The sequence below is a fragment of the Phaseolus vulgaris genome, chromosome 7 (assembly GCF_000499845.2).
Source record: "Phaseolus vulgaris cultivar G19833 chromosome 7, P. vulgaris v2.0, whole genome shotgun sequence".
NCBI lineage: Eukaryota > Viridiplantae > Streptophyta > Magnoliopsida > Fabales > Fabaceae > Phaseolus > Phaseolus vulgaris.
In genome coordinates, this window is record NC_023753.2 from 1879602 (window position 1) to 1905433 (window position 25832).

Genomic DNA, 25832 nt, shown 5'->3' on the forward strand with positions numbered 1-25832 from the left:
TAAGATAATCAAATTTATTTTTTTCCGAAAGAACTTATAAAAATTTCGTTCAAATATAGGCTAAAGAAATATCCAGAACTGTGATAAGATATTTATATTTGTATAAAAAGCAAAGGGTGTTAGAATATATCTCTTACATAGTTTATTGGAGTTTGACTTTTAACTAAATCTGATAAAAAAAAAAAAATATGTGGACAATATAGGAAACGAAAAATTGGTTTGAATGTTGTCAGTGAAATTCAAATAAACACTTAACGTATTTCAGTTTAAATTTCAATTACATGTTTATGTTTTATTTTATTCTATAAGAGAAAAAACAGTTATACATTTATTCTTTAAATTTTAAATGTCATTTTAGTTTATTTTGCTTGATTATTTTGTTAACTAATGTTATACCTTTCGAAAATAAACAAAAGATGAATATCATCGAAACTTATGGCTGTTCGCCAAAATGTAACGAGATATGCTGATGTTTGATATAGATTTAAAAAAAGTGATTTTTACATACAATAAATTTAATTGCTTTTAAATTTAAAAAAAAAGATGTGTATTTTTAACAATGCTCAAAATAACTATTTCTAATTTTAATAATTTTTATTAGTTTTTTATTAGTTTGAAAGCTAAAACAGATGTATCTAAAACTTCTAAAAAGAAGCAAGTATTTTCACGTGAAAAATTGTGTAACAAAAAGGCCCATAGAACCCACTTGTATCTATTCTTCATGAAAAAAACCGGACTTCCTTAAAAAAGTTTAATGTTTGCATATGGTTTTGGAATAAAACAGATTTTCTTATTATTTTAATAAGTTTTTGAAGTAAACTAAGAAAATAATCCTTGTAATTGTAAGTGAAAAATCACATTTGTGTAAAAACAAAGTCTTTCAAAAGAGGGGTAAATCATGCTCAGTTGCATTAGGGAAGTTAGTGATGCAAACAAGGGGATTGGGATTGTCACGACGATCTAAATAAGGAAAGAAAGTAGGAAATCCAGAATCTATGAACTACAATCTAGCAGTTGTCCCAAACTAAGAAAAAGAAGAACTAGGTCTCTAATGTGGCTTCTGCATTGTGATTTTCCCGTTAAAAACAACAGTAGAAATCAGTAACGGTCGAGTGATGGACGAGAGCCCCGAGTTGGACGGTAATATGGAGCAGGTCTACCCCTATAACTCCTTCCTTCTTCTCGACCACCTACTCCACTTCCATACCTATCAGCACCGCCTCGTGGACCACTGTATCGGTCATACCCTCTTTCCTTCCCATAACCATTTTGTGGGTAATGATCTGACCCACTGCCATATCGATCGCTTGCAAATCGATCTCCACTGCTTGGATACCTGCACAATTTTCTTTTCATAAACTTAGTGACAGATGCATAGTATAGGACCACTTTTCTATTAACGGCAGACCAGATAAGAGAGCAGAACGAATCTGTAATTATTTGCCATAATCGAAGAAAAACCAAAATATTTATTCTGCAACCACCACAAACCATGTGTATACCTGTCACTGCTATAGCGATCACGGCTGCCATATTTGTTGTAGTCACGGTTGTCAATACGATCCCTATCTCCATAGCGTCCTCCATCATAACGGTCATCCACGTATCGATCCCGCTCACCACCAAGGCGATCCCCATGTCCACCGGCAGCTCCAAACCTAGGATGTGAAGAAAATGAACTACCACCACGACCTCGACCACCTCCACCTCCTGCCAAGGGACAATCTCGGGCCCAGTGTCCTGGACGCCCACATTTGAAGCAGTCATCTTGTCCTACCCTATCTCCAGCACCATAGCTTCCCCTACCACCTGATGAGTAGCTGCCTCTGTAACCTTGGTCTACATCATCACCCCCCATCTTAGGCTGCGCCTTGTTGACAGAGATGATGCGATCACCAATTTCCCGTCCATGCATTTCCTTGATTGCATCCTCCATTCCCCTACGGTCTGAAAATGTGATAAACCCAAATCCACGAGGACGGCCTGTATCCCTTTCCATCATGATCTACAAGAAGCATCACTTGAGAACCTCATGCTAAATACTAATTCACACTTAATGCTAACAATATTTGATGGTACGTTATCGGAATAGACAATATCAATGCTTGTTTTTATGCAATGACCACTGCATAGCCATTGTCTCGCATATAGATATTGAGAACAACATACAGAACACGTCTAATAGGAAGGGATATTCAGCTAAACCAGTACAAGTAAATAAGACTCGCCAAGTTACTGTAGTAGAAGAAAGTGCAGATATATAAAACTACTCCACCATTAAAATTAAATTAATTTGAAAAACAGTATAGTAGAACCCACATCATACCAAAAATATGAAGATAGAAAGGAAAAAACAGACAGATAGAAAAGTAAAAGGCAGGTCAAAGTAGCTCATATATAGCAAAAAGAATAAAAATTGCACCATGCCCATCATACAGTAAATTCTCCACCCATCAAAAGGCAAACAAAGAGGCCCTCCTTCCAAACTGCTTAGCAAAATTGGATGCCTAAAAGAAACTATTGTAGAAAATGATTGTTTGTTAACAATAAAAAAAAAATAGGTACGAAGTTTTTGTAAGATTTCAATCACAATGTTGATCAACCAATTTCTAATGAACACTCAAGAGTGTCATCCATTAATGTTGGCTGACATTTTTTTTAAAATTGTGTTTCAGCCAACACCCCATCTCTGAAAAAAATCTCAGACGTTTTATAGGGGTGATCTAAATTCAACAAGGCTTATAAACCATTCCCTAAAATTACACCTCCCTTACCATCCAACCTAAAATTGATGAAAACACAAGAACACAATTACAGCACAATCTATTGCTCCAAATTGCTGATAGTCGGTAATATCATTCGTACATGACATAATACAAAATATTTGAAATAGACAAAGCTTAACAAAGTGTTGTACATAATAATAACATACAAGTAAGAAGGGTGCGTTGCTTGTTGATTTTAGTACTTAATTAACTAGATGCAAACAGCACTAAATTAAAAAGAAAAACTTATAACCAGACAACTTACTTCTCCGTTACAATGATAAAGCTTCGATATAGCTAAGCCTTTCAGAGGAATCCCAAGCCCATATTTGACAACAAACATCTCTTACAACAAACACTTCCATATTCTGAGATAGAATTTCACCATGTTCGATACTGGTTCATGACTTCATGATAGACCTTTAACAATTTAATCCCTCAAACATATTCTTTTCATCTCATTTATTTGAAAAAAAAGCACTGTATTATATGATACTATTATTTTCTGACCCAGAAGAACTAACATTACAACAAAATGTACCCACAAAATGTGTGGTATATCATCAAATCCAACTGTAGCTTTCACTTCAGCAGTCAACAGATTTTCTCACAACTTCATTTTTACGATGAGTTTCACATTTGATATCTCTTCAAAACAAAAATACTCAGCCAGCAAATATTTTTCCATAATTCTGAAAGACAAAATGCAGGACACAGGCATTCCTTTTGAAGATCATGCTTTCACTTTTTTGAAAGAATTCAGCTACCTCCTGTGATTTATTCGCCTCACCACATGCAAGAAATCAATCTTATGCAGCAACAAAAATACTCAGCGACATGGAGATGAATGCATAATATTCACTATACTGCGATTAAATGCCTATCATTCTAGGTAATTCTGCTGCCCCTTAACTGACTATCCAAGACACCAGCATTTTAGCAGAAAACCATTCCCATGCAGAAGAGGATTCTTTATCTAAGAGTACACTGACAAAAGTAGAACCATTCAAACCAAAGAAACATCTCCAACCAATGAACTCTACCCAAGTAAGGAAGTAATGACTAAATTGAAGATATTCATTCATTTGACCTTCGATACTGTTAGCAATTATAGGTAGATCAACTGGTTCGATACAGTATCTCAAAAAAAGGAGGAACCCATCTCTGAGCTACAACTGTGAATGATGTCAATGCTTCGGATTGAAAATTGATCTCGGCAGCACCAAAGTACTCACAAGACCCGTACTGATGCAGAACTTGTTGGTGTTGTAGAGTCAAACTCACTCGGTTTGGATATTTATAAGTTAATTTGTTAGAAGGGCGATGACATCAGCCAAACACAAAACAATGTCCAAACACCAGAGCTTTACATTGCTATGAGAAACTAACGAAAACTGCCAAAGGTGCAGCAACATTGGACTGGTCAACTGAAGCAAGCACATACAAATTCTTGAACTCAGTTTAACTGGTCTACTGAGCACCACATAATCACAGTTCTTTGAAACGGTTCTATCTATACTTCGAATGGAACAATATATTAGTTAGTGGGTAATTTCATTTCCATTAAAAACAGAGTACATTACTCTCTTCCCCAGGAACTGCATGTATGTGAATCTTTCCACATTTCAGGACCCCTAAAAATGCCACCTTGACCATACCAAATGCATTGTCAGTTCATAAGATGGCACATCTGTTGCCCATGGCTCTACAACTAAAGAAACAGGTATAAGCAGTGTTCATAACATATCAATATACCAGGGGACAAAAATTTGAAAAAGCATAATGTGAGATAGCAGTCTTTAATGCCTGTTTCTAGTTTCCTATAATTATCTTGAACAACCATTGATCAAGAGCCAGAAGCAAAAGAAGGAATGCCCAGCATAACTTTGTTGTATATCGCACTGGTAACAATTGCCAACACAAGATAGATTTGCAACTAGAAAAGGAAGGAAGCCACTGTACAGATGCGACGTGATTTTTTGTGTGAACTTTGGATTTGGACAGAAAAATTCTTTACCCCAAAGAATTAAATGTAACTCAACCAAACAAGTGTCACAAACTTCTTTTCATTAATCATGCAACAAGGTATAGATCTGTGAGCCGCAGAAAAACAAGTATGTAAACAAAAAATAGCATATTCCAACGTGCATGTTATGGTATTAACTTTGTCAAACTGTCACTTGCCAGCCCAATTATAAAGCAAAACACCCATTCCAAATTACAATGATTTTACTAACAAATCATAAGCACAGCAAATACACGAAATCTCTCTGCCGAATAGCAGACAGCTCAGACTGTTATTTGATCAACAACCTTCCTTGAACCAAATTCCACTTTCCAAACCACACTAATCTCCGGCTCAAGCTCTACTGTTACCACAAACTATCATTTAACACAAAATTGAAAACGAGCTTCACCCATGAAGAAATCATTCCGGTAAACCATCTTTTGAAAAATCCATCCACGGCATCTCAAAGATCACAAGATACAAAACAAGCGTTTCCAGAAAGACAAAAAAAATGAAAACGAAAAATTAGTATAGAATCCCATCATAAAACTTCAACCCGAAAGCACAATAAAAAAAAGGATTCCTACGCAATAACTCAGCCAAAACCAGACCTTACAATCGCCCCTATCCTTTACTAGAGACCAAAACGGCACTGAACAGGTTCACTTCAAGAATCATAATAGTCTCATGAAAAATTATCAGTACTGCTGTTTTATAATAATATGCACATTTAGATTCAATTAAAACGTCATTTATTTTATTAAAAAACAAACTCCTTCCACTCTAATTTCGGAAACTGCATACCTAACATCATTTAAACGAGAAGAAACAAGTTCCCCTGTTCATAGTAATGAAATAGCTTAATTTAAAATATGGAACATTTATCTGGGAAATCGAAAGCGAAGGGGGGTACCTGGCATTCGAGAATTTTGCCGTAACGAGCAAAGGCATGCTCGAGTTGACGCTCCGTGACGTCCCAAGATAAACCACCCACAAATATTCGATTATCTTCCTTCGCAGCCATCACTCACTCCAAATCTCGCTAAATCCTGAACCGCACAAAATCAAATGCCGACAGTTTAAAAATCAATTGAAAAAAAAAAAGCAGGTTAACGAAATCTTCTGCAAGTAGAACTTTGAGATACTTACACAAGAGTAACCGATGAATTGAAGAAAAAAAACGGAGAGAATTTCAGTGTGTTGAAGGAAACCCTCGAAGTTGAACTCCACGATAACGCTCTCACGTACGAGGGCGAAATAAAACTCTTTTATTTTGAGTGTTAAGGCCGTGTTTGTTTAAAGGTGTATCTCACGTTTGGAGAAATACTTTAACTTTTAAGGATTATATACGCTTTGAAATCAAATGTTTGTGAAAACATTTTTTAGAATTCAAATGATAAAATGCAAATTTATAAAAATATTTATTTATAATTTAATATTTTCGGAATATCCTTTAAAATTTATATAATAAGATGAATATTCATTCGGTCCACACGGATAACAAAATATCTATTTTGCAAATATGCATTTATTTACATTATTCGAAATATTTTAATTCCAAAAAAAAATAGATTGATGAGAAAATCATATTAAACGACGTTAATATAATATCACATTAAAGTATATCATAGGATTTCATTTTTAAATATGGTTTTAAACACACGTATTCGAATATCCACTACCTTAGATATATTGAGCATAGGTGAATAAGTACAATCCACATAATTAAATGTATTTTTTTATTGAATATTGCATTGAAATTATGTTATGAAAAACATTTTTTTAATCTATATGAGAGTCTCTAGTTAGTTGCTTTAGTTTTTTTTTTTTTCTCAACAATGTTTCAATTTCTTTTTTACTTTTATATGAATGTAGTACAATAATGATCTCTCTTATCCAGAGATGTAATGATAATGTTTTCTTAGAATGCGACATATCAAGTACTTTACTTAACATTCAACTGGGTGAAAACAATCCTAAATCTGTAATTAGATTCTTTTTGTCCTATTTCGATAAATATTTAATTTTTAATGAAAAAAATACCCAACTAAAATCAGTATTACTCATAAAATACTAATTATACTATTCCAAGTATTCGAGGCTAGCAATGACACTAAATAATGCTAAGAATCTAAGGTAACCTTTTAACTAGGAGCGTGAAAGTGAAGTTATATTTGCATATTTCAGTATTCTTATCTCTAGCTACACACATTTACAACTTTAAATTGAAAGTACATTGGAGGAGTAAAATCATGAAACATTATATTACATTTAATATATATTGATTTTTTTTTTTTTCCAATACATACACTTTGGTACAAGAAGGGGCAGCTTGACGGAGGATCAAACTCCCGGTATTAATGTCACATCCCAACTGAGCTACAAGCTCTTTGGATATGAATAAATTATTTACACCACGTACATGACTGTACATGTTACATACATCATACATGTAAGAACCACAGAAGTGAAATTTGTTAGAATTGGGAAAAAAGAATTGAATTATTCAGGTAAAAGAGGAAGCCTGGTGACACCGGTGCCACCACCACCAGTAGACGCTGAGGTAGGACTTGTTTTCTTGCGGGCAACAGAAGTAGTAGATTTAGAGGGTTTTTTTGTATTTAGCCTCAAGGGAAGAATCTGCAACCTGGGGTTCTGTTCTGTACCTGACTTTTCAGCAGCCAACTGGTAACTTTGCACAAGTTCAAGCTGCAGGGCAATAATTTCAGAACGTCTAGGAAGAAGTTCCACAGCCTCTCCACCAGGAATCACAATGTACTCTATTGCAAGCCGGACCTCCTGCCAGAAAAAAAGTAAAAGAATTTAAAAAATGACAACATGAAAGAGGTTTATATGTAAAATACTGTAGGCTTTCTCTTCTGTGAATGAATGTAATGGATTAGGGAAATGGCCTTCTAAGCATGAAGGCAGGCACCAATAGAGAAGAAACAAGCAACACAAATGAGCAAGCAAAGATGGTCCCCGGGAAGGGATCTATTCCCATTTAAATAAACTAATTCAATTGCTGAATGCATCATCTTCCAGAAACCAGGATCAGAAAGCAAGACTATAGTAGACAGCGCAGGTTTTAATTCGAAAACAGAAAATGTAACATCAAGTGAACTATCAGATACTAATTAAACAATTGTCAAAGGGTGTGTATGTACCTCCAAGGCATCAATCTCTTCCAGAGAAGGTTTTCGTTTCGGCTCATCATCCTCAATTTCAATATCCAAGCAGTCGTTTAATGGCTTATTTTTTGAACGGTCAAAGGATTCTAGCCCAAGGATCATTCGTACTGCCTTGACCATTTGTGCCATGGTATTGGACTGAAAGAAACAAAAGTTTGTTACAAGACATAAAGAGATTCACACTGAAGGAATAACTAAAGAAGCAGCAAGAGGTCACCTTGATAACAAATACTGGTACGTGATGGAACTTCGCTACGCCACGGATCCATGGGTTCTGTCGTAACTCAGAACCGGATGCTAGAATTGCATCAGCAGTTCCAATGTCATCAGTCACATCTATTACATCTTCAAGCCCCATTACCTTTGATACTTGTAATAGATCAGCTTCAAGAATCTGAATTCATTCAACGAGAAAGACATTGTCCATTCAAATTGTGATAAAGTTCCCAATCACTCAAAACCTTAACAAGCGCATGCAGACAATTTACCTTGTAAGTATAAACTTGCATAGGTGAACTCCTCTTCATCACAGGTCCACGAGTACTCCATTTTGTGGACCAAGTACGTGCATGGTCTTTATTATCCTTACCAGATTCACCGTCAGAACTTGTGATGTTATTGTTAGTTAAATCAGATGCTCCTCTAAGATTTTCTTCAGGCACTGGAGCATAGTTTTCCAAATCCTTGGCATAATCATCCCATTGACGGACTTCAAACAATGGAGGTTTTCCTGTAATAAAAGAGATTTTCTAATTACACTTCAATTTAATCAACTCTGCAAATATTGTATCAATTAGATATGATTGAGATACTTCATTACAGAAGGTGAGGAATACCTGCCAAAATGGCATCCACAGTTGCATCTAATCTATGATGAACACGGCATTCTGTTTTAGATATCATCTCAACAGCACATGAAAACGTAGGTGGTCCTTTCCTTTCAAGAATTGTCTTCTGCACTTTCCTTTTCCTGGCTTCCTCATCCCCAAGGGTTACGCTCTATTCAAATAAATCTTCAATAAATGTTATAAATGTGGGAAAGCACTACACATATTCCATTTGCACATGGCTCTGAAATTTTAAGATCAATTAACTCTTTGAAAGATGAAGCTGGCCAGAAAGCAGGAATGTATTTAATTCATCATTATTCATATAAATCACAAAAGTGAAAAGAAAATGAAAAGTGCAACTTTGCACCTCAATGCCGCCAACAAGAATCTGTAAGTAAGGATTTTTTATTATGTTTTCGATGGTCATTCCATGTGCGGTTCCAACCAATTGAACTCCTCTTTGAGCAATGGTACTGGCTGCCAATGCTTCAAGCTCTGTTCCAATTTCATCAATTATAATGGTTTCAGGCATGTGATTTTCAACTGCTTCAATCATAACCTGCATAAAATACATATAAATGGTGTCACGGAAGATCATTCATGATTAGATCTCTTCCAATAAAGCAATAAAGCAAGACAAAAATGAATGAGATCTGTACTGACATTATGCTGCATATTCACGTTTGGAACTTGCATCCGCCTGGCTCTGCCTATTCCTGCATGAGGAACATCTCCATCCCCTCCAATTTCATTAGATGTATCCACTATTACAACACGCTTCCTGAACTCATCTGCCAGCATCCTAGCAGTCTCTCTGCGCACAAAAATAACTTTCTAATTTTAGATCCTTAACATGTCAAGGAAAACTAGTTACTTGTTAGTAAGATGCTAATTTTTGTCAATCACTTTAAATATATTACTCAACCAAATTGAGTCCATCTTAAGCATGACTTTTCAAAGTGAATATCACACAAACAATGATTGACCAAATGGCAATGTATATTTACAAGTGAGATGAATAATAATTATTAAGTGAACTTTAAGTCTAACTCAGCCTCATAAAACCGAGTTATAAGGTGAGATTTACATTCACTTATATACTATAAAATTCACTTATACACTACAAAATGTCTTAATGTGTCTTAATAGTATCTCCAACCATAATAAACTGAGTAAGAGCAGCTAATGTGTAAAGATACATAAAAAGTGTACCTGATTAAAGTTGTTTTACCGACTCCAGGAGGTCCAATGACCAAGATAGAACCTCCATCCTCAACTAAATCACGTATGATTCCAGCACTTCCACTCACAGCTCGACCCACTCGACAAGTAAGCCCAATGATTTGCATTTTCCGATTCCGAATCGCACTTATCCGATGCAACGACCTATCAATACCCGACCGGTTGTCATCAGAAAACTCACCAACCTAAACAACCCATCGCAATTACACATCAGTCACCACAACCAAGACAAGTAACCAACACCACAAAAACAACAACAAATTGTTATTTCTTCGAAACATTACCTTGGAAATGGCGTGGCGCAAATCTTCCTGGTCGATGGGTTGTTCGGAGATGACCCAATCGCCGGAGGGGAACCTGGCGAGAGGTTTTCTCCCCAAATCCATGACGACCTCTATGAGGCCTCCAATTTCGCGGTGGCGGTAGAGCTCCCTTCGCATCTTCAGAGGTAGAAGTTCGAGGAAGAGGCTGAGGTCCTCCGGGCGCGAGGTGGACGGGGAGGAGCCGTAGAAGCGGTCGGAGGAGGGGCGACGAATCTCCGGCGAAGCCGTACATCGGAGACGGGTTGGTCGTCGACGGAGGGAGGATATGAAGTGGGCGTTTGGGAGGTATGCGAGGGCTGAGGTTGGCACGTGAGGGTGGTAGTGGAGATCTATGAGGAGCACGTGCGAATTGAGCGCCCTCATTCTTTTTTTCTCCTTATTAATGTTATTATTATTGTTATGTGTTGTGTTGAATGCGCAAAGAGTGGTTATGTTACGAATGAGAAGAGAGAAAGGAGAATAAAAATAGAAGATTCTATGGTATCTTCTTTTCTGTGGAGTTTGTGTGAGATTTTATTTTACACAGTGTTCTGTTGAGAGACGTTAACGGTTTTTGGTCAGATGCTGCTCACCACACATTGCACAAACCATAGCATTGTTTGCCTTCACGCACCTTCAACCAAACCAACCACGGACTTTTCTTTTTCTTATTTTCGCCTTCTTCAATAATCACCAACTCAAATATTAAGACAAAATAAGTACTCATAATTTTCTTGTTGTTTGAGGATGTTTTCTCTCTTTTTTTTATTTGATTATTGAATTTACTTCTATACGTATATATTATAATCTAAAAAAGAGTTGAAGTGGTTAAATTATAATATTATGTTTTGGTGATGTGACGCTCAAAATCTATAAAAATCGTTAAGCTGGTGGTGTATGGGGGTGCTCATGATTACGATTACGTAGGTAGGGTTGCTTTGGATTTTAATATTCCTTACGCCAAGAAATGGCATTCCCTCCACTCAACAAATCATTTACACCAATTTTCCATCCCTGAGTTTTATCTTTTGTATATTAAAAACTTAATACAATATTAATATAAATAATATTTTAACCTTATAACAAAAAATGTATATAAATGCATATAAAGTATGGACACAATATCCCGCAGTCAGGAAATCTACACCCTTTCTTAATAGGAATCTGAATATCTTGCAACCAATCTCATTTCCTTTCCTCCATAGCAATTATGTTTATCTTTTGCTGAAATTATATTAAAACACAAGTATACTCTCTCTAATTTTAAAATTAGCATTCAACTCCTTTATTCTTTTAAAAAAATTCATCAAAAAGATAAAATATCAAAATTAAAGGATTTAAAAAAAATAACTTGGCATGATAAAATAAGGGAGAAAATGTTACTATTAAAACATAAACATTATTTATTAAAAAATTGAAAAAAGGTTTATATTTCTTTTAAAAAAAGAGTGTGAATGTTATTTTAATAAAATATAAGAGGGAAGAATGTTTATTTTAACCATTCTTTTGAAGTTATAAGAATAAAATAGCAACATGTTTAAACTACACCTACCGTTGTTCTAGTCAAAGTATTCATAGAAGAAGGAATCATAGTTTACTAGTTCAACTATGATTGAATCAATAATTGTAAAATATTTATTTAATATTATATATTATTTAATAAACCAAAAATAGTATACAAAAAACAAGCCATCTAAATTCTAATTATATTACTCTACAAGATAACAAAATAATCAAACAATAATAATACATGCCCAAGTCACAATGTTTATTTTTAAAATGTTCAAAAAATAATAATTCTCTACCAGTTTTATCTAAATTTATTTAATCTTGTAGTACGTCTATAACGTTGGTGACCTAACCAATTACCGATTCAACAAGTCAAATTGAGCAATTCGTTTTTTTTTTCATTTATCTATAAATTGAAAAATGTCAATCTTGAATACATATTTGTGTACACTTTCACATGGAGAAACACACCTTTACAAAGCTTAATTCTGTCGCAAACAAGAAAATATTGCTTCTGGTCCAACATTGGTTGGGTGGCATGACCAACTGGAACAAAAAAGTCACTTTTAATGAACACGAATATTTTTGTACGAACATTTTTTTAAACGTAGGAGGCTGGAGATCATGGTAGATCACACTGTCTGAAACTTCATGAACAGCAAAATTTTAATGTTTGGGTGGGGCGGTTAACTGGAATTTTAAACTTGTTCTAGTTGAAATTATCAGGGTGAAGTATGACTTGAACAATGGTATATGAAACTTTAGGAAAGAACAATGCTAAACAAAAGATTAGCCTTGTGGGAGACAAAATTAACATGCGATATCAAGTTACAGCAGTTGGGAGGGTTCTGCCCATTTTTTATGTGAATATGCCTTTGAAAGGAAAGATTATTGTACATATCTAGTGTACTCAAATTGAGAACCAGTTTCACTTTGACCAATTGCTCCAGTGACGGAAAAGCTTTTTTATCCCCTCTACACAATCAAGGACAAAAAGATCACCCCAGGAGCATTAATTCAACAGTGTCAACATCATACACAAACAAGCAAGCTTCCTTTCCCTCCCCTACCCCCAAACCACCCCCCTCCCAACAAAAATTCAAAAAACTAGTCTTTTATATTACTCCTCAAGCATTGTAAATTTGCACATGAATTAAATACAATGAGAGAATAAGTGAAGGCACGTGCTTATCTAAAAAGAACAATCCACTCAAGTTGACTTTATATGTTGAATTTGGCTCTGGTTCTACAGTGGTAACTTTATTTTGAACTGGGTCAAAAGAATGAAATCTCCGACCCAGGGAGGATTAGACACGAAGCTGAGCTCTTTGGGCAACCAATTCCAATCATTATAACAAACATGTTTTCAATCGTGTCTAGTAAAATGCACAAAGAATAATCACTAACCAATAGCACAGCCCTTCATGATTCCACAGGAGAAAGGAGTGATTGAATTCCAAAAACAATAAAAAGAATTCCACCGGAGAGTGCAACCTGCAAAGTATTGAGTACAACATTAAGATGACATACACGCACTCAGCTTACCGCTATATACCATAGTTGGACACTAAATCCCAAAAAGTGTTCTATTATACTGTATCATTTTTGTTCAGGTGTTGCACTTGCATCCTCTCCATTATTCCATCACCTTTTCCATTTATTCTTATATTCTCTTTGTTCATTACTCTCATTGTTTCTTGGTAGTCTGAAACTGATTTTGAATTATTTAAACTTGATGCATGAGGACGTTTTAAGATACGAAATATTGAATTTAAAATAAGTTCACAAAAGAAAAACTGATGGACAACGAGCAGTGAAAATAAAAAGGATTAGAAATTGTTACAATTTTTTCAGATATCCGAGAAGCTAAGCTCTTCCCTCCAACAACAGCAGCAGAGGTGCACAACGCTTGTCCCCTGTGAAAAAGCAATTAACAATTACACTCCGATCATCCAAAATTCCAGGACCTTAAGATTGTGACATATCGTAGATAACATATTTATGCCTCCTGACACACTACACATTTGCAAGGTAAGTAAACATGTATGCAGAATTACAGCAACAAATCATTGATATAACATGTGCACAACGCTTGTCCACTGTGAAAAAGCAATTAACAATTATACTCTCACGTCTAAAATTGCAGGACCTTAAGATTGTAACATATCCTAGATTACATATTTATGCCTCCTAACAAACACTACGCATTTGCAAGGTAAGTAAACATGTATGCAGAATTACAGCAACAAATCATTGAAATAACATGTGCCATCATGGACGACCCAAGGAAAAGTAGTCAAAGACTCGAGGAAATAAGCTGACTCCCAGATGAAGACAATAAAAACCAAAACTTACAGAATCCCCCCGAGAACCACACCAAATGGATTCTCATCTGCAGCCAAACCTATGGTAGCCAGCTGAAAAAGAAAAAAAAAACTATGCTTAATGAAGTGATCAAGCAGTCTCCATTCTCCAATAAAGGAGCTAATTTAGTATGCTCACCTGGCTCTTGTCACCCCATTCACCAATAAAGGTAATAGAGAATGCCTGCAGAATAGAGATGATAAAGGAGATCAAATTTAACCTAGTTCAGTGTTAAACTGCACAATGTATAAAGATACTACGATTAATAGTCTATTACCCAGTTCAGTTTTCAACCACATACTGTATACAGGTACCACCATTAATAGTTTATTACCTGTAGAAGGATAGGAGAGAAAAACTGAGATAAGAATGACCGTTGCTGCTTTTTCGCGTCATCGTCAACCTGGGAAATGAGACATGGTATATACAATATTAGAACAACAAATATATAGCATTTGAGATTTCTGTTTTATTTTAATATCATAATCAACTAGACACTGGAAATAAGTTGCATAAATTCTCGTTGAGTCCTTAAATCAGGAGTCATCCAATTTCAAATTTTGCTTTTGAAGATTTGCCTAAAAGATGTTATGTGCCTTACCTCATCTCATATTGAACATTTATAAAGAATCTTATTTAAAATCGAGTTATTAAGAGCCTCTTTCTTTGATTATGTAGTAATAGTTGCAATTTCAAACTTCCAAGTATCTATTAACCACTTGATAATCATAAGAGTTATAAAGTAAACAAAATATATTCTATTAAATAAATATAGAGCAGGTGTAGGGGCTGCTTACTCAGGTTTATGAATGCAGTTTGTAACCTCCTATGAGCTCTTTTTTATCTTATTTTCGTGAAGTTGTAAGAATAAGTTCTTTTTAGCTTGTATCAGTAAGATTCACTGTCAAACTTATGAATATGCTCTCTATTAAACAATATCCTATTGCATAAGTGTTTAACAGTGTTGTTTACCCAAATGGGCCCATTTTATGTCATATGATGCATGCCTTAAAATAAAAAAGTATGAGATGAGGACTGAGAAAAAAATAAGGCAATGCAAATTTAATAAAACAGATATTATCTTACCTTGCTACTATTTTTCGTAGCTCCACCATTAGCCTTCCAATCTTGATCCTAATATCAGTACAAGGGTGCTATCAAGAAGACAATAAAAAATCAACCTAAAATAAGAAATAAAAAATAGAGGTAAAAATATTAACCAATTTAGCTTCAACTTCAGCCAAATCTTGAGCATCCCTGTCCATCAAATGAAATCATTAAGCACAAGTCCAAGATTCAAGCTTATTTTCAATAGAAAAGGGTGAGCAAGTTGATGTGATGGATAAATAATACTCACCCTTGTTCAAATAATGCTTCTTTCAAGGACCAAAGCCCAAACGCCAAGAATAGCAATGTAGTAATGTGATGAGTCCAAGTACGGGAAATCTGCAGAATTATAATAAGATCACTAAAGGCAGAAATCAAGGAAAAAGAGTAATTTAGCCAAACATGAGTTAGATAACACCTCTCTAACGCATATGTGCAAAGATCTATTCTCAATACATACAACCTATTAATCAATGGACTGATACCATGGCACCTCTTAAGAAATCTATAAGAATAAAAAAAATAGTGATGAGAATTGTAATGCGAGACCAGAAACAAAGAATACTCACCAGATTAGGAGCAGCCCAGCCAACAAGAGCAGACAGAATGGTCATCACCTAGAATTTTCAAATTAACAAGGAATCGTGAAACTCAAAAAGGAGGAAGAATAAACGACCTATATCATACAATAGACAAATTATCTAACCTTCAAAAGAGAATATACAGTGCAGTAAAAAATAAAGGAGAAAGGAGGAAAGAAACTTACAATCAAAGCTGATAAGCAACCTGACAAAACTAGACGTCGAGGGTGCCGCATAGCCAGTATCTTGAATAAGCATCATAATAAGAAACAGTCAGAGTCCTAATTTCTACTCGGAAGACTACAAAAACGAATATAAACGCCCTTCCCTCTCTGTGTGAAACTATGCAACGAGATAACAAATAAATAACACTAATCATTTCTTCAAACTCACTCCACAAAACATGTCTCCCACGTGAGTTTGCTAGTAACAGAGCAGTCAAAAATGTTTTACTTCAAAATTCAATTAACAGCGGAAACAACTGAATACATATTCCCATATTCACAACAAAATAAATTAAGTTCAAACACATGTGCAGTACCTTGGCCAATTTTCAAACCCACACACAACAACAGAACTATTCTAAAAAACGATAATAATAACAACAACAAACAAAAAATATTATATGTCAGTTGGTTTCAGTGCAGAACACCATTCCAATCGCGAAGACACGCTGGCCCACATAAACCAACCAATTAATCCGGTGCAGCCGATAACACGATCTACAACCGAAACGGAAAAATGCAGAACAGTGATAAAAAAAACACTCGGAAAATAGTAGAAACGAACCGCAGCAGCAAAAAACGTTTTGTCGCCGATCTCCGAGAGAATAGTCATGGCCAAGGACTTTGTGAAACCCTAACGAAAAATAACAAACAATAGGATTAATGTTGATGAAATCGAAAATCGAGAGACGGAATACAGTATAAGAATAGAAGGGAAAGCACCTGAACGATTGAGCTCATGTTGGCTGATCGAAGAAGAAGGAGTTGGAGAGAGAGATTGAAGAGTGTGTTTGGTTGTGTTCGTTGAAGTGAAAGTCGCCAGAGGCAGAAGGAAGAAGGTAGAAGGAAGGAGACAAAAAGCTCAGAGTGACATGTGCGCGTGTGAGTGCGTTTCTTTTAAAAAATTATTTTTGTGCAAAGCATGGGATTCAATTCTCTTCTCAGAATCTGGATTAAAATAAAAGATGCTTCTCTTTCTACATTTTTTTTTTTTATTTCTACAGATTGCGTCTAATGTAAGTTTCGATTGTGTTCAAAAGATGCTTTTTACTTCAATATTATAATAATTTTGAAAAGATTTTGAAGGTTTTGTTTCAAAAATAAAAAACGGGTCATTTTTTAAAATAAATATATAAATTATTTTAGTCTTAAAATCAATAATTCGTATATAATTATAAAAAAAAAACTTGATTTTGCGGTGAGCAATAAATCGCTATAATAAAGAATAATAAATGCACTCATTAACTAATTTTCAGTGTCACGTGCTTTCAACGAGCCATTTTAACCACTTACATTAATAATTTGTTTTTTTTTTCTTTTGTGATTTGTTTTTAGAACAAATAGATCAATGAATATGTTATTTGTGTTGATACCAAGAAGTGAAGATTGAAGAACGATGAGAAAATAGATAAAGATCAGTGAAATGATAAAAATAGACAATATATGAAAAAAACTTAATTATTGAAAATTAATATAAGAAGATGAAAGTAATTTATTCCTTTTGTTTAATAGTTTATTTATAAATCGGATGGTTCAAAGTTGGTGATTCATTTTAACCTACATATTTAATATTTTATCCTAGAAACATAAGTGACCTTTTTTCTTGCTTTTTTAATAAAAATAAGCAAAGCAAATATTATAATTTGATTCCTCTCAAATAAGACATTAAAATGTATTTTAAAGAATAATTATCATCGTATTTTAACTTCTATAAGGTATCTTTTGTTTAAAATGAGTCAAATCAAAATATTAAATGATCTCTTAAGATTTAGAAAATGAAGAAAACAAGATCAGGCAGATCAATACACACACCAACTCTGATTTCCAATGCACCCCTAACATAAATTCTAATAAAAACCTTTTTATTTGTGTTCTTAACCTACTACTTCAAAAATCTATAAATAAAAACTTATCTTTTAAATAAGATCAATGAAATAATTTAAAAATTTGCATATAATATAATTTAGGAAAATTATAAATACAATATTTAGAGGAATTCTTTATTACCATTTTGCAATTAATAGTTTAAAAATTATATTTAGGGTTAGATATTTTTTTTTTCTTATATTTTTATTCAAATTCGTTTTTAGTCTAATTTTTTATTTCCTGGGTATTTATAAATTTTTTATCTCCTTAAATATTTATAATAAGAAAATTATTAGAAATGATCATTTAAATAAAATTCTAAAATGTTAAAATATTTTATATTAAGACGTTATAATAATATAATAGAATTTATATAATTTGTCACGGAAAAAATTTACTATAAATATATTATAATATTATAATAGAGTTTATACTATTAATTTGAAGAAGTTTACTACAAATACCAATAAAACTAAAGTTTAGATTAAAATAAAAATCAATTTAACGTTATTTAACCAATATAATTATTAAGGTATTTTATAATTTGTTAAGCATGTAAGAAAATTACAGTGGAAATATACCAAATAAAGTTATTAAAAAATAGCAGAAAAAGGTATTTGTCTTGCTTTCCATGTTTACCTTTTGAAGTTTATTTTAATGTAAAAAATAATAAAGTGTCTGTTTACAGTTGGAAATGGTACTAAAAAAGTATTAGATAATATTGAAGCTGAAAACCACCTTTGATTGGTAGTTCATGAGTGGAGGGTTGAGGATGACAAAAAGGTTTAGGGTACCTGGCTCCATAAAACCATTTTTGGAAGCTTCTTCTCTTAATTTTCTTCAAAGTACACCATTTTAAAATACCATTTTATCTCTTAGTTACACAGATAAAATAGTTGTCTTAAAAAAAATGGCAATAAGAAAGAGACAAGAGATGATGATGTAACTGGGCACTCTTGTGGCTAAAACTAGAAGCAAGAACTACCATACATTCATATAAGACAATTTGTGACCTTTCCATGGAAATAGATGTGTGGCTTTTGGAAAATTTTAACCTCACTTTGTTGGTTTCTTCCTTCAAAGTCAGAGATTCATGAGTGGCGAATTAGGTGAAGATGGAAAGATTAAACAAATAATGGGAATGATATTGTGTCTGTGTTCAAAATACAAATGATTAAACTGTTCATTCAACTTCTGTTTTTGCTTTCATGTCTCCAGCTAGAACGAATGAGAATCTAGATTTTCTTCACCTGACAAAGTTTAGTACTGTTTTAGATGTTAAATAGTTTTTTTTACTGTCTATATGTGTAAGCACTAAAAATAAAACCTTTGGCATTTAAAAAATAGGTTTTGCATTCCTTGTTGAAAAAAAAGAACAAAACTACTTTTTCTTATGGTTATATTTAATTGACTTCTCTTTCCTTCTTCTACCTAAATGATGTGTCCCATTGCTCCATTTCTATTGTGGAGCAATTTTATATGTAGGTGATGCTGGAATTCACATCATTATTGTTGGTAGTTACTGGGTATATTTTGGTGACATCACGACAGAGTTGAGGCAATGTATGGTGATCATGTGCATAATGAGCTAGTTGTGCGAGATGTACAAGGAGTCCATCATACAACACATATGACGCGTGATGTGCCAATTTAGGTATGAGCAAATGATTCATCGACCTCTCCCTCCTCCATACCTTTCGAATAAGGTGTATTTGTGGTCATTAATGATCGATGGTTGCACTTTGTCGACCATCTTGTTATGGTGTGACATTAACTTCACATCCCTCAACATGTGTAGTTAAATATATGCAATGACTCTGTCACACCCCTACATACTTCCTTTGACAAATGGAGATTGATCGTACATATTGTCGCGTTATCGAATGATGGCCAAACACGACCGTCACAACACGAGCATGCTTGTTCGGTAAGTTATTTCTATTATTATGTTATTATACTTTTTTGTTTTTATTTTTATACCTAATGCATTAGTTAAATGAATGCAAGGTATATTTTGGATAATCGTTGACATTCAACAGTACATAATCGTGGACATGTGACCGAATGTACTACAACGTGAGACCAAACCGACAGTGCATTGCAATTAGCCTAGTATTTTTTTTTTAATTTAACAATATACAAACTTTTTTTTATTAATATATGATGCATTATCATAATTTTGTAATATTTACTTTTGGTAAATATTGTTCTTATTAAAAAATACATTTCTATTAAATAATTTGTATGTTTTAAAATTCAAAATACTATCTAAAAAATAAAATATAAATATATTTAAAAAATCCAAAAATATTATATTCTAAAATATATAATCCAAAATGAATTTTATATTATATGGAAGATACAGTTGAATTTTATGAAGATGCAAAATTTAAAATCCTTAAAAGAACATGTTATCAATATTCTGGGCTAACCCAGTACTCGGCATAGCCCGAAGATACCAATAAGTGTTGGCCCAAATTTCATGCAATCTTAACTGCACCCGTAGTTTTTAAAATGACAATTTTGTCCTTATTAAAGCTAAATTCCAAATTACTTGTTCCATGAATATTCCATACACAAGTTTTATAGAATTTGGAGAACATAATTTTTGGAATAGGATTTATAGAAAATATTTTATGTAACAAGTTTTCCAGAATATTAAATGTATTTTGAAACGATTGTTTTTAAAATTAACTTGATTTTATATATTTTTTTCTATATTTATTTTCAGTTTTCAATTATATAATTTTTAAAAAATAAGGTCAAAATTTGGTTTATTCATTATTCAGATCTGAATTCTGATTTATTTTTTTGAAGCAAAAGGAATAAAATGGAGCTTAGAATTTGACATTGTAGAAATGAATTTTTGAACTGCTCTCATGAACAGTTCAGCAAATACTTATTTTTTAAAATTTATTACCAAATATTCTGTGGTAGTTGGAAAAAAATATTTCCTTTTTCCAACTTTTTAGAAAAGTGAAAATGAAAACACATACTATGAAAGCAGCCAAACCATGACATGGCAATACAATCATATAAAGCGCGTGGTCGCCAGAAACACACAGAAAAACTGTTTAAGAAAATAAGGGAGAGAAAAAGAAACGTAAATAGTGTTTAATTTATTTATTATTAATTAATGATGTAAAATTACATACTATTTAATATATGGAAAATAAACAATTACTATAATTCTATCCAAATTTGCCTTTGACTGTAAAACAAAAAAATAGTAAAATATTAGTAGCAGGGTTGAAACGAAAACCCTAGAGAATAAAACTATTCCTTCGTTCTTCTGCCATAATCATTGACTTTGTTCCCTCGAAGGTTTCGCCATGTTTACCAAATTCATGATTTCATAATTTATTCTACATAGATAACACAATGTTTCTTCTCCATTGCTCCCAATGATGGATTCCCCCTCTTCCTCTTCCTGCTCCTCCGAGTTCGCTTCCATAGCCACCGCCAATCAGGTACCTCAACTCCTTCCTTTTTTATCTCTCTCAAGTCAATCATTTTCGTCTCTACACTACAATTCAGTGTTTAGGACTATTTTCTCAATCTGGGTACAGCCAGTTACACTCATTTGCCAACACACTATGATAATTGTCTATGATCTACCTAATGCCAAAAAGACATTGCTTTTGAACTTCATTTGGAGATTCTAAATTGGGTTTTGTTGGGAATTGTGATAGACTGCGGCCCGGAGCAGCGGAGAAGGGGTGGCTGCGGAGCAGTCGCGGCGGTGGCACGATGTGTTCTGGTTAGGAATATTCTTAATCCATTTGATTGGGCTGGGGTTCCTTCTTGGGGTTCTTGGTCTGAATAGATTTGAGAGAGAGAATAGACTTAACATTGACAAGTTTACCTCCCGGTTTTCTGAGAACCAATCCGGGTTGACTGAGACTTACTGGCCCCTCTATGCTGCTGCTGGTGGGGTTGGGACTGTTCTTGGATGGAGTTGGTTGTTGTTGTTGGGCTCCCAGGCAACTCAAATGATGAAGGTGTCTGTTCACATACTCACCACTTACCTTGCTGTCATCAGTGTTTTGTGTTTCTGGGCTGGCCAGATTTTCTGGGGGGTTGCTTTTGCCATTGGAGCTCTTCTGCAGTTCCTTTATGTCGTATCAGTCGTAGACAGGTATTGGTCTTTACATGTTTCATGTTGGTCTTGATTTCAGTTGTTTTCTTGTAACTCAAATTGTGGACCGTAAGCCAATGGGTGGTGATGGACTCGGTTCGATTAAGCAAGTGATTTGGAACTTGAATTTTGACTTTTTTGTATGGAGGGAGCTTAGTTAACAGGGACAACTCACCATTCGATGACTCTAGATCTCTCTAAGGAGATTAATATCAGTAAATAACTGGAGATAATCCTTGTAATCATGTGTATCAGAAAACGTTGTGGGTTGCGGACAGACATTGAGCTGAATGTTAATGGTATTATTTGATGGTGTGTTTGAAAGGCCGTTTCAAATCCCATCAAAATCTTTCTGTCACGTTTAATTTATTGCCATGTGTGAAACAGCTGTTCAAATTGGGAAACAAACCCGCACTAGGAATACTTCGATAGTGTTTTGTTTTTTGGTATCCATTCACTGTTTTTTTGAATCCGAAGTAATGTGTTTTTTCCCTCATATAAGGAAATCGGACTGGAATGCTAAGCTATTCTCTGAATATTTTGGTTTATATGATAGTCAACAATGCATCCTGCTTTAGTTTTGTTCTTTGTCCTGTGTGCAGTGAATGTGGCGGTTGATTGGCATATTTTGTAGGAGAATATCACTGTTATACAATTTTTGAATATATTCTCTCTCTGTTTGCCATCCAGTCCTTACTGTTTCAACAGTCTCCCATCCCTGGAAATGCAAATAAGCAGTTGTAAACTTGTTATATTCAGTTCTTACAGAAATTTTTCTTTGCATGCCTCCAAAGATTAACGTTGCCAGCTTCTGATTTGTGGTTAAGGTTTTTGTGCCGCTTCTTTTTAGTTATTTGTGTAATTGGTTGAGTCCATAAAATGGTTTATTGTGGCTTCTCTTTTTCTCCAGACTCCCATTTACGATGTTGATTCTGCAAAAAGCTGTGAAGTTGATTTGGAATCTTCCTGAGGTTATGAGAGTGGCATATGCTTTTATGTTTGTTGTGCTTCTATGGATGACTTTATGGTCATTTGGAGCAGCAGGTGTTGTGGCTTCAAGCATGGGTGATGGTGGACGCTGGTGGCTTCTTGTGGTGAGCTGGCAAGTTTTTTTCTTCATTCTATCTGTTCTTGTTCGAACTGGTTTTGGCATCAAATCAGTAGACTTTCCGTGTCTGATTAGGCTGGTATTGCAATTCATGTTTGCAGGTCTTCTCTGTGAGCTTATTTTGGACAGGTGCAGTACTATGTAATACTGTGCATGTTATAGTGTCTGGGATGGTGTTTCTTGTTCTTTTTCATGGTGGTAGAGATGCAGCTTCAATTCCAGCTAACTCCTTAGTGAAATCTCTACAGTATGCTTTAACAACATCGTTTGGCAGCATTTGCTATGGTTCATTATTTACTGCAGCTATTAGGACGCTACGATGGAAGGTTACCAATTTCTAGTTCATTCCTTTCATCTATGGAGGTTTTTCTTGTTCACTTTTTCTCTTTTAAAATTTTGTTTTGTCTTCCAGATACGGGGATTTCGGTCTAAGATTGGCAATAATGAGTGTTTACTTTGCTTTGTTGATTTCCTTTTCCATCTCGTGGAGACTCTCGTTCGTTTCTTTAACAAGTATGCCTATGTTCAGGTACACTTCTGTGACCGCTTCATTAACTAGTCCTCTATATGTATAATTTACTTCTTCTATATGACAATCAAATACAGGGTTTGTGGAATTTTATTTAGTTTTACTGCTGGTATTATGTAGTAGGAATATGTAAAAATTCCTGGAAACAGGTTCACTGCCCTGAAATGAAGATCTTTTGTTGAGGCTAGTAAGGGATCAATACAGATTCAGTGCTTCCAAAGGAAATGTCATTGACAGTTTGTTCTCATATTTTAATTGTTTTTCGAAGTTAAGGATATAATTGGTTGAATATCCAGGATGAAAGTCTTTCAAGATAAAGGTTAAAAATGAATTAATAGAATTTCAATTACTAGAAATTTAGAAAGATATGGAAAACATTCATGTTCTGTCAGCATTCTGAATTACAAGGGTAAAGATAATGCATTTCTAGGAATGACACAAAAAGATTAACATGGGCTGTTTAAAGCAGCTGTCTATATTTTTCCATGATAATTGAGATATAGTGTACAGTCAAGTTGTGTTGAAGTTTGTTGAATGTATTGGTTCATGGAAAACTTATTCTGGCATGTTTTAAATGGTCACCTCCCTTTCAGATTGCTGTTTATGGTAAAAGCTTTAACCGGTCTGCTAGAGATGCATGGGAGTTACTCCAGTCTACTGGGGTTGAAGCACTTGTGGCCTATGATTGTTCTGGTGCCGTGCTTCTAATGGGTACTATTTTTGGTGGGCTGATAACTGGAACTTGCTCTGGTGTTTGGGCATGGGTTAAATGGAGTGACAGAGTTATTATGATCGGATTCACGTGCATGCTGATGGGGATGGTATTGGTATGTTAAACAACCTCCCTGTTTAAAGCTTGTTTTTGGTTGGACTACATGCCGCTTGTTAAACTTTTTATTCTCTAAAATTGGTGAGGAACATTCAATTATTGTCCATAAACCACTTGTGATCAATTAATTGGATTGCATCAGTATAATTACTTCACAGATGTTGGGTTTTTCCATAAATCAAAAGGCTTGTAATGATGCTTATCATTTCCCTGTAGCACGTTGACCATTAGAATTATTCAAACCGCAATGTTGAATTTGCAATTGTTTTTATATCTATGCATGACAGCTAAATTAATGGTGAAAAGTCTTGTACATTACGTTGTTTGTGGTGTGCTGACTGTGAAAGTCAGTCAAAGCTGTATATGGCTGAATGCATGTGAGTTAAAATATGCAATTATATTTCAGGTTGGAATGGCAATGGTGGTGGTGGAAAGTGCTGTTACGTCCATTTACATCTGCTATGCAGAAGACCCCTTATTGATTCAAAGATGGGACGCTGAATTTTTCAACCAAATGTCTGAGACACTTCATCAGCGACTTCAATATAGAAGTGCTCGAGCAAGGGAAGTTTTAACCCACAATCGATTGGATGACCAAAATGCGCGTATTTGAGGGATCATTATTTTTTGTATCATGTCAAACGTATTTTTCATTTCATATTTTGAGTTGAATCAATAGGAATAGGAGAATGTCCAAAGTTGTCTTGTATTATTTTTGTATCGGAAAGGGGACAGAGAGATGTAACCTTACGTCCTGTCTTCAGGTGTATGAATCCATTTGTACAACTATAAACTACAGAACAAAACAATGTACAGTTTCTTTACTTTTGGCAAATAAAAATGGACATAGCCAGACACTAAAAAAGGTTTTCTTGGTACGTGGTTGTTGGGTGAATGCCGACCATATTGGTTTGAAAATTCCAATTTCATAGTTATCAGTTTTTGTGCGTATATATATATAGAATTTGAAATCACAAATTTAGATAACAAAAGTTAGTCAGAAGCATTTATGAAACTAATGGTCACTGCAACATTGGGTCATAATTAGAAATGGATTTATGGGCCAACTGGTTCGTTTAATCTATAGCCCGTATTCACCTGAGTCCATGTAAGTGAAAATCACAACATGTGTTTTGTTCATTATAACCTCTTTTAAGATAATTAAATGAGAGAAATTTAGAAGATAAGAAGGTCAAAACTTCAAAGTACATTTCCTATTGTTTTTCAGATAAAAGGTTA

The 25832-nt window shown here is 34.3% G+C and overlaps 4 protein-coding genes across 7 annotated transcripts; 1 reads left to right on the forward strand and 3 right to left on the reverse strand.

The window, feature by feature from the left end:
- Positions 1-878: 878 nt before the first annotated feature.
- On the reverse strand, positions 879-6091 carry LOC137827736 (glycine-rich RNA-binding protein RZ1C). Of its 2 annotated transcripts, XM_068634028.1 has the most exons (5): positions 5923-6006; positions 5687-5822; positions 3031-5235; positions 1503-2005; positions 879-1336 (listed from the first exon to the last, which is right to left on the reverse strand). In XM_068634028.1, exons 3-5 carry the CDS (start codon positions 3106-3108, stop codon positions 1099-1101), a joined length of 819 nt encoding a protein of 272 aa, XP_068490129.1. In that variant the 5' UTR covers positions 3109-5235; positions 5687-5822; positions 5923-6006; the 3' UTR covers positions 879-1098. The 2 variants fall into 2 exon arrangements, with proteins under 2 accessions (XP_068490129.1, XP_068490128.1); XM_068634027.1 differs by lacking the exon at positions 3031-5235 and having other exon boundaries at positions 5923-6091.
- Positions 6092-7018: 927 nt separating this feature from the next.
- Positions 7019-11376, reverse strand: LOC137828475 (protein SEEDLING PLASTID DEVELOPMENT 1). The gene is made up of 9 exons (XM_068635078.1): positions 10321-11376; positions 10007-10221; positions 9458-9608; positions 9162-9353; positions 8801-8963; positions 8453-8694; positions 8182-8358; positions 7941-8102; positions 7019-7572 (listed from the first exon to the last, which is right to left on the reverse strand). Exons 1-9 carry the CDS (start codon positions 10720-10722, stop codon positions 7276-7278), a joined length of 2001 nt encoding a protein of 666 aa, XP_068491179.1. The 5' UTR covers positions 10723-11376; the 3' UTR covers positions 7019-7275.
- An 848-nt stretch (positions 11377-12224) lies between these two features.
- On the reverse strand, positions 12225-17104 carry LOC137828476 (GDT1-like protein 4). 2 transcript variants are annotated; one of them, XM_068635080.1, is made up of 13 exons: positions 16847-17104; positions 16689-16757; positions 16085-16144; positions 15888-15935; positions 15569-15657; positions 15432-15468; positions 15298-15345; positions 14546-14614; positions 14350-14394; positions 14203-14264; positions 13691-13763; positions 13255-13341; positions 12225-12393 (listed from the first exon to the last, which is right to left on the reverse strand). In XM_068635080.1, the coding sequence occupies exons 1-12, from the start codon at positions 16862-16864 to the stop codon at positions 13270-13272; spliced, it is 690 nt and encodes a 229-aa protein (XP_068491181.1). In that variant the 5' UTR covers positions 16865-17104; the 3' UTR covers positions 12225-12393; positions 13255-13269. The 2 variants fall into 2 exon arrangements, with proteins under 2 accessions (XP_068491181.1, XP_068491180.1); XM_068635079.1 differs by lacking the exon at positions 12225-12393 and adding an exon at positions 12602-12822.
- A 4127-nt stretch (positions 17105-21231) lies between these two features.
- Positions 21232-25471, forward strand: LOC137828270 (uncharacterized). Of its 2 annotated transcripts, none has more exons than XM_068634761.1 (7): positions 21232-21459; positions 21682-22127; positions 23038-23221; positions 23337-23561; positions 23648-23764; positions 24358-24591; positions 25000-25471. In XM_068634761.1, the coding sequence occupies exons 1-7, from the start codon at positions 21394-21396 to the stop codon at positions 25204-25206; spliced, it is 1479 nt and encodes a 492-aa protein (XP_068490862.1). In that variant the 5' UTR covers positions 21232-21393; the 3' UTR covers positions 25207-25471. The 2 variants fall into 2 exon arrangements, 1 of the variants encoding a protein (XP_068490862.1); XR_011083847.1 differs by having other exon boundaries at positions 21243-21459; positions 24358-24674.
- The last annotated feature ends 361 nt before the right edge of the window (positions 25472-25832 follow it).

Bases quoted from the DNA above. Each gene is read 5' to 3' on its own strand.
- LOC137827736 (XM_068634027.1), bottom strand. From the start codon at position 5,797: ATGGCTGCGAAGGAAGATAATCGAATATTTGTGGGTGGTTTATCTTGG. The intron at 2,006-5,686 runs GTACCCCCCTTC...TGCTTCTTGTAG, and splicing joins GCAAAATTCTCGAATGCCAG to ATCATGATGGAAAGGGATAC. The intron at 1,337-1,502 runs GTATACACATGG...AAAATTGTGCAG, and splicing joins GATCGCTATAGCAGTGACAG to GTATCCAAGCAGTGGAGATC.
- LOC137828270 (XM_068634761.1), top strand. From the start codon at position 21,394: ATGATGGATTCCCCCTCTTCCTCTTCCTGCTCCTCCGAGTTCGCTTCC. The intron at 21,460-21,681 runs GTACCTCAACTC...GAATTGTGATAG, and splicing joins CCATAGCCACCGCCAATCAG to ACTGCGGCCCGGAGCAGCGG. The intron at 23,562-23,647 runs GTTACCAATTTC...TTTGTCTTCCAG, and splicing joins TTAGGACGCTACGATGGAAG to ATACGGGGATTTCGGTCTAA.
- LOC137828475 (XM_068635078.1), bottom strand. From the start codon at position 10,722: ATGAGGGCGCTCAATTCGCACGTGCTCCTCATAGATCTCCACTACCAC. The intron at 9,354-9,457 runs GTCAGTACAGAT...TATTTTATGCAG, and splicing joins ACGTGAATATGCAGCATAAT to GTTATGATTGAAGCAGTTGA. The intron at 8,103-8,181 runs GTGACCTCTTGC...TGTTTCTTTCAG, and splicing joins TACCAGTATTTGTTATCAAG to TCCAATACCATGGCACAAAT.
- LOC137828476 (XM_068635080.1), bottom strand. The intron at 14,615-15,297 runs GTAAGATAATAT...CTCATTTCCCAG, and splicing joins CTACGAAAAATAGTAGCAAG to GTTGACGATGACGCGAAAAA. The intron at 13,342-13,690 runs GTAACAATTTCT...AATACTTTGCAG, and splicing joins CTCGGATATCTGAAAAAATT to GTTGCACTCTCCGGTGGAAT.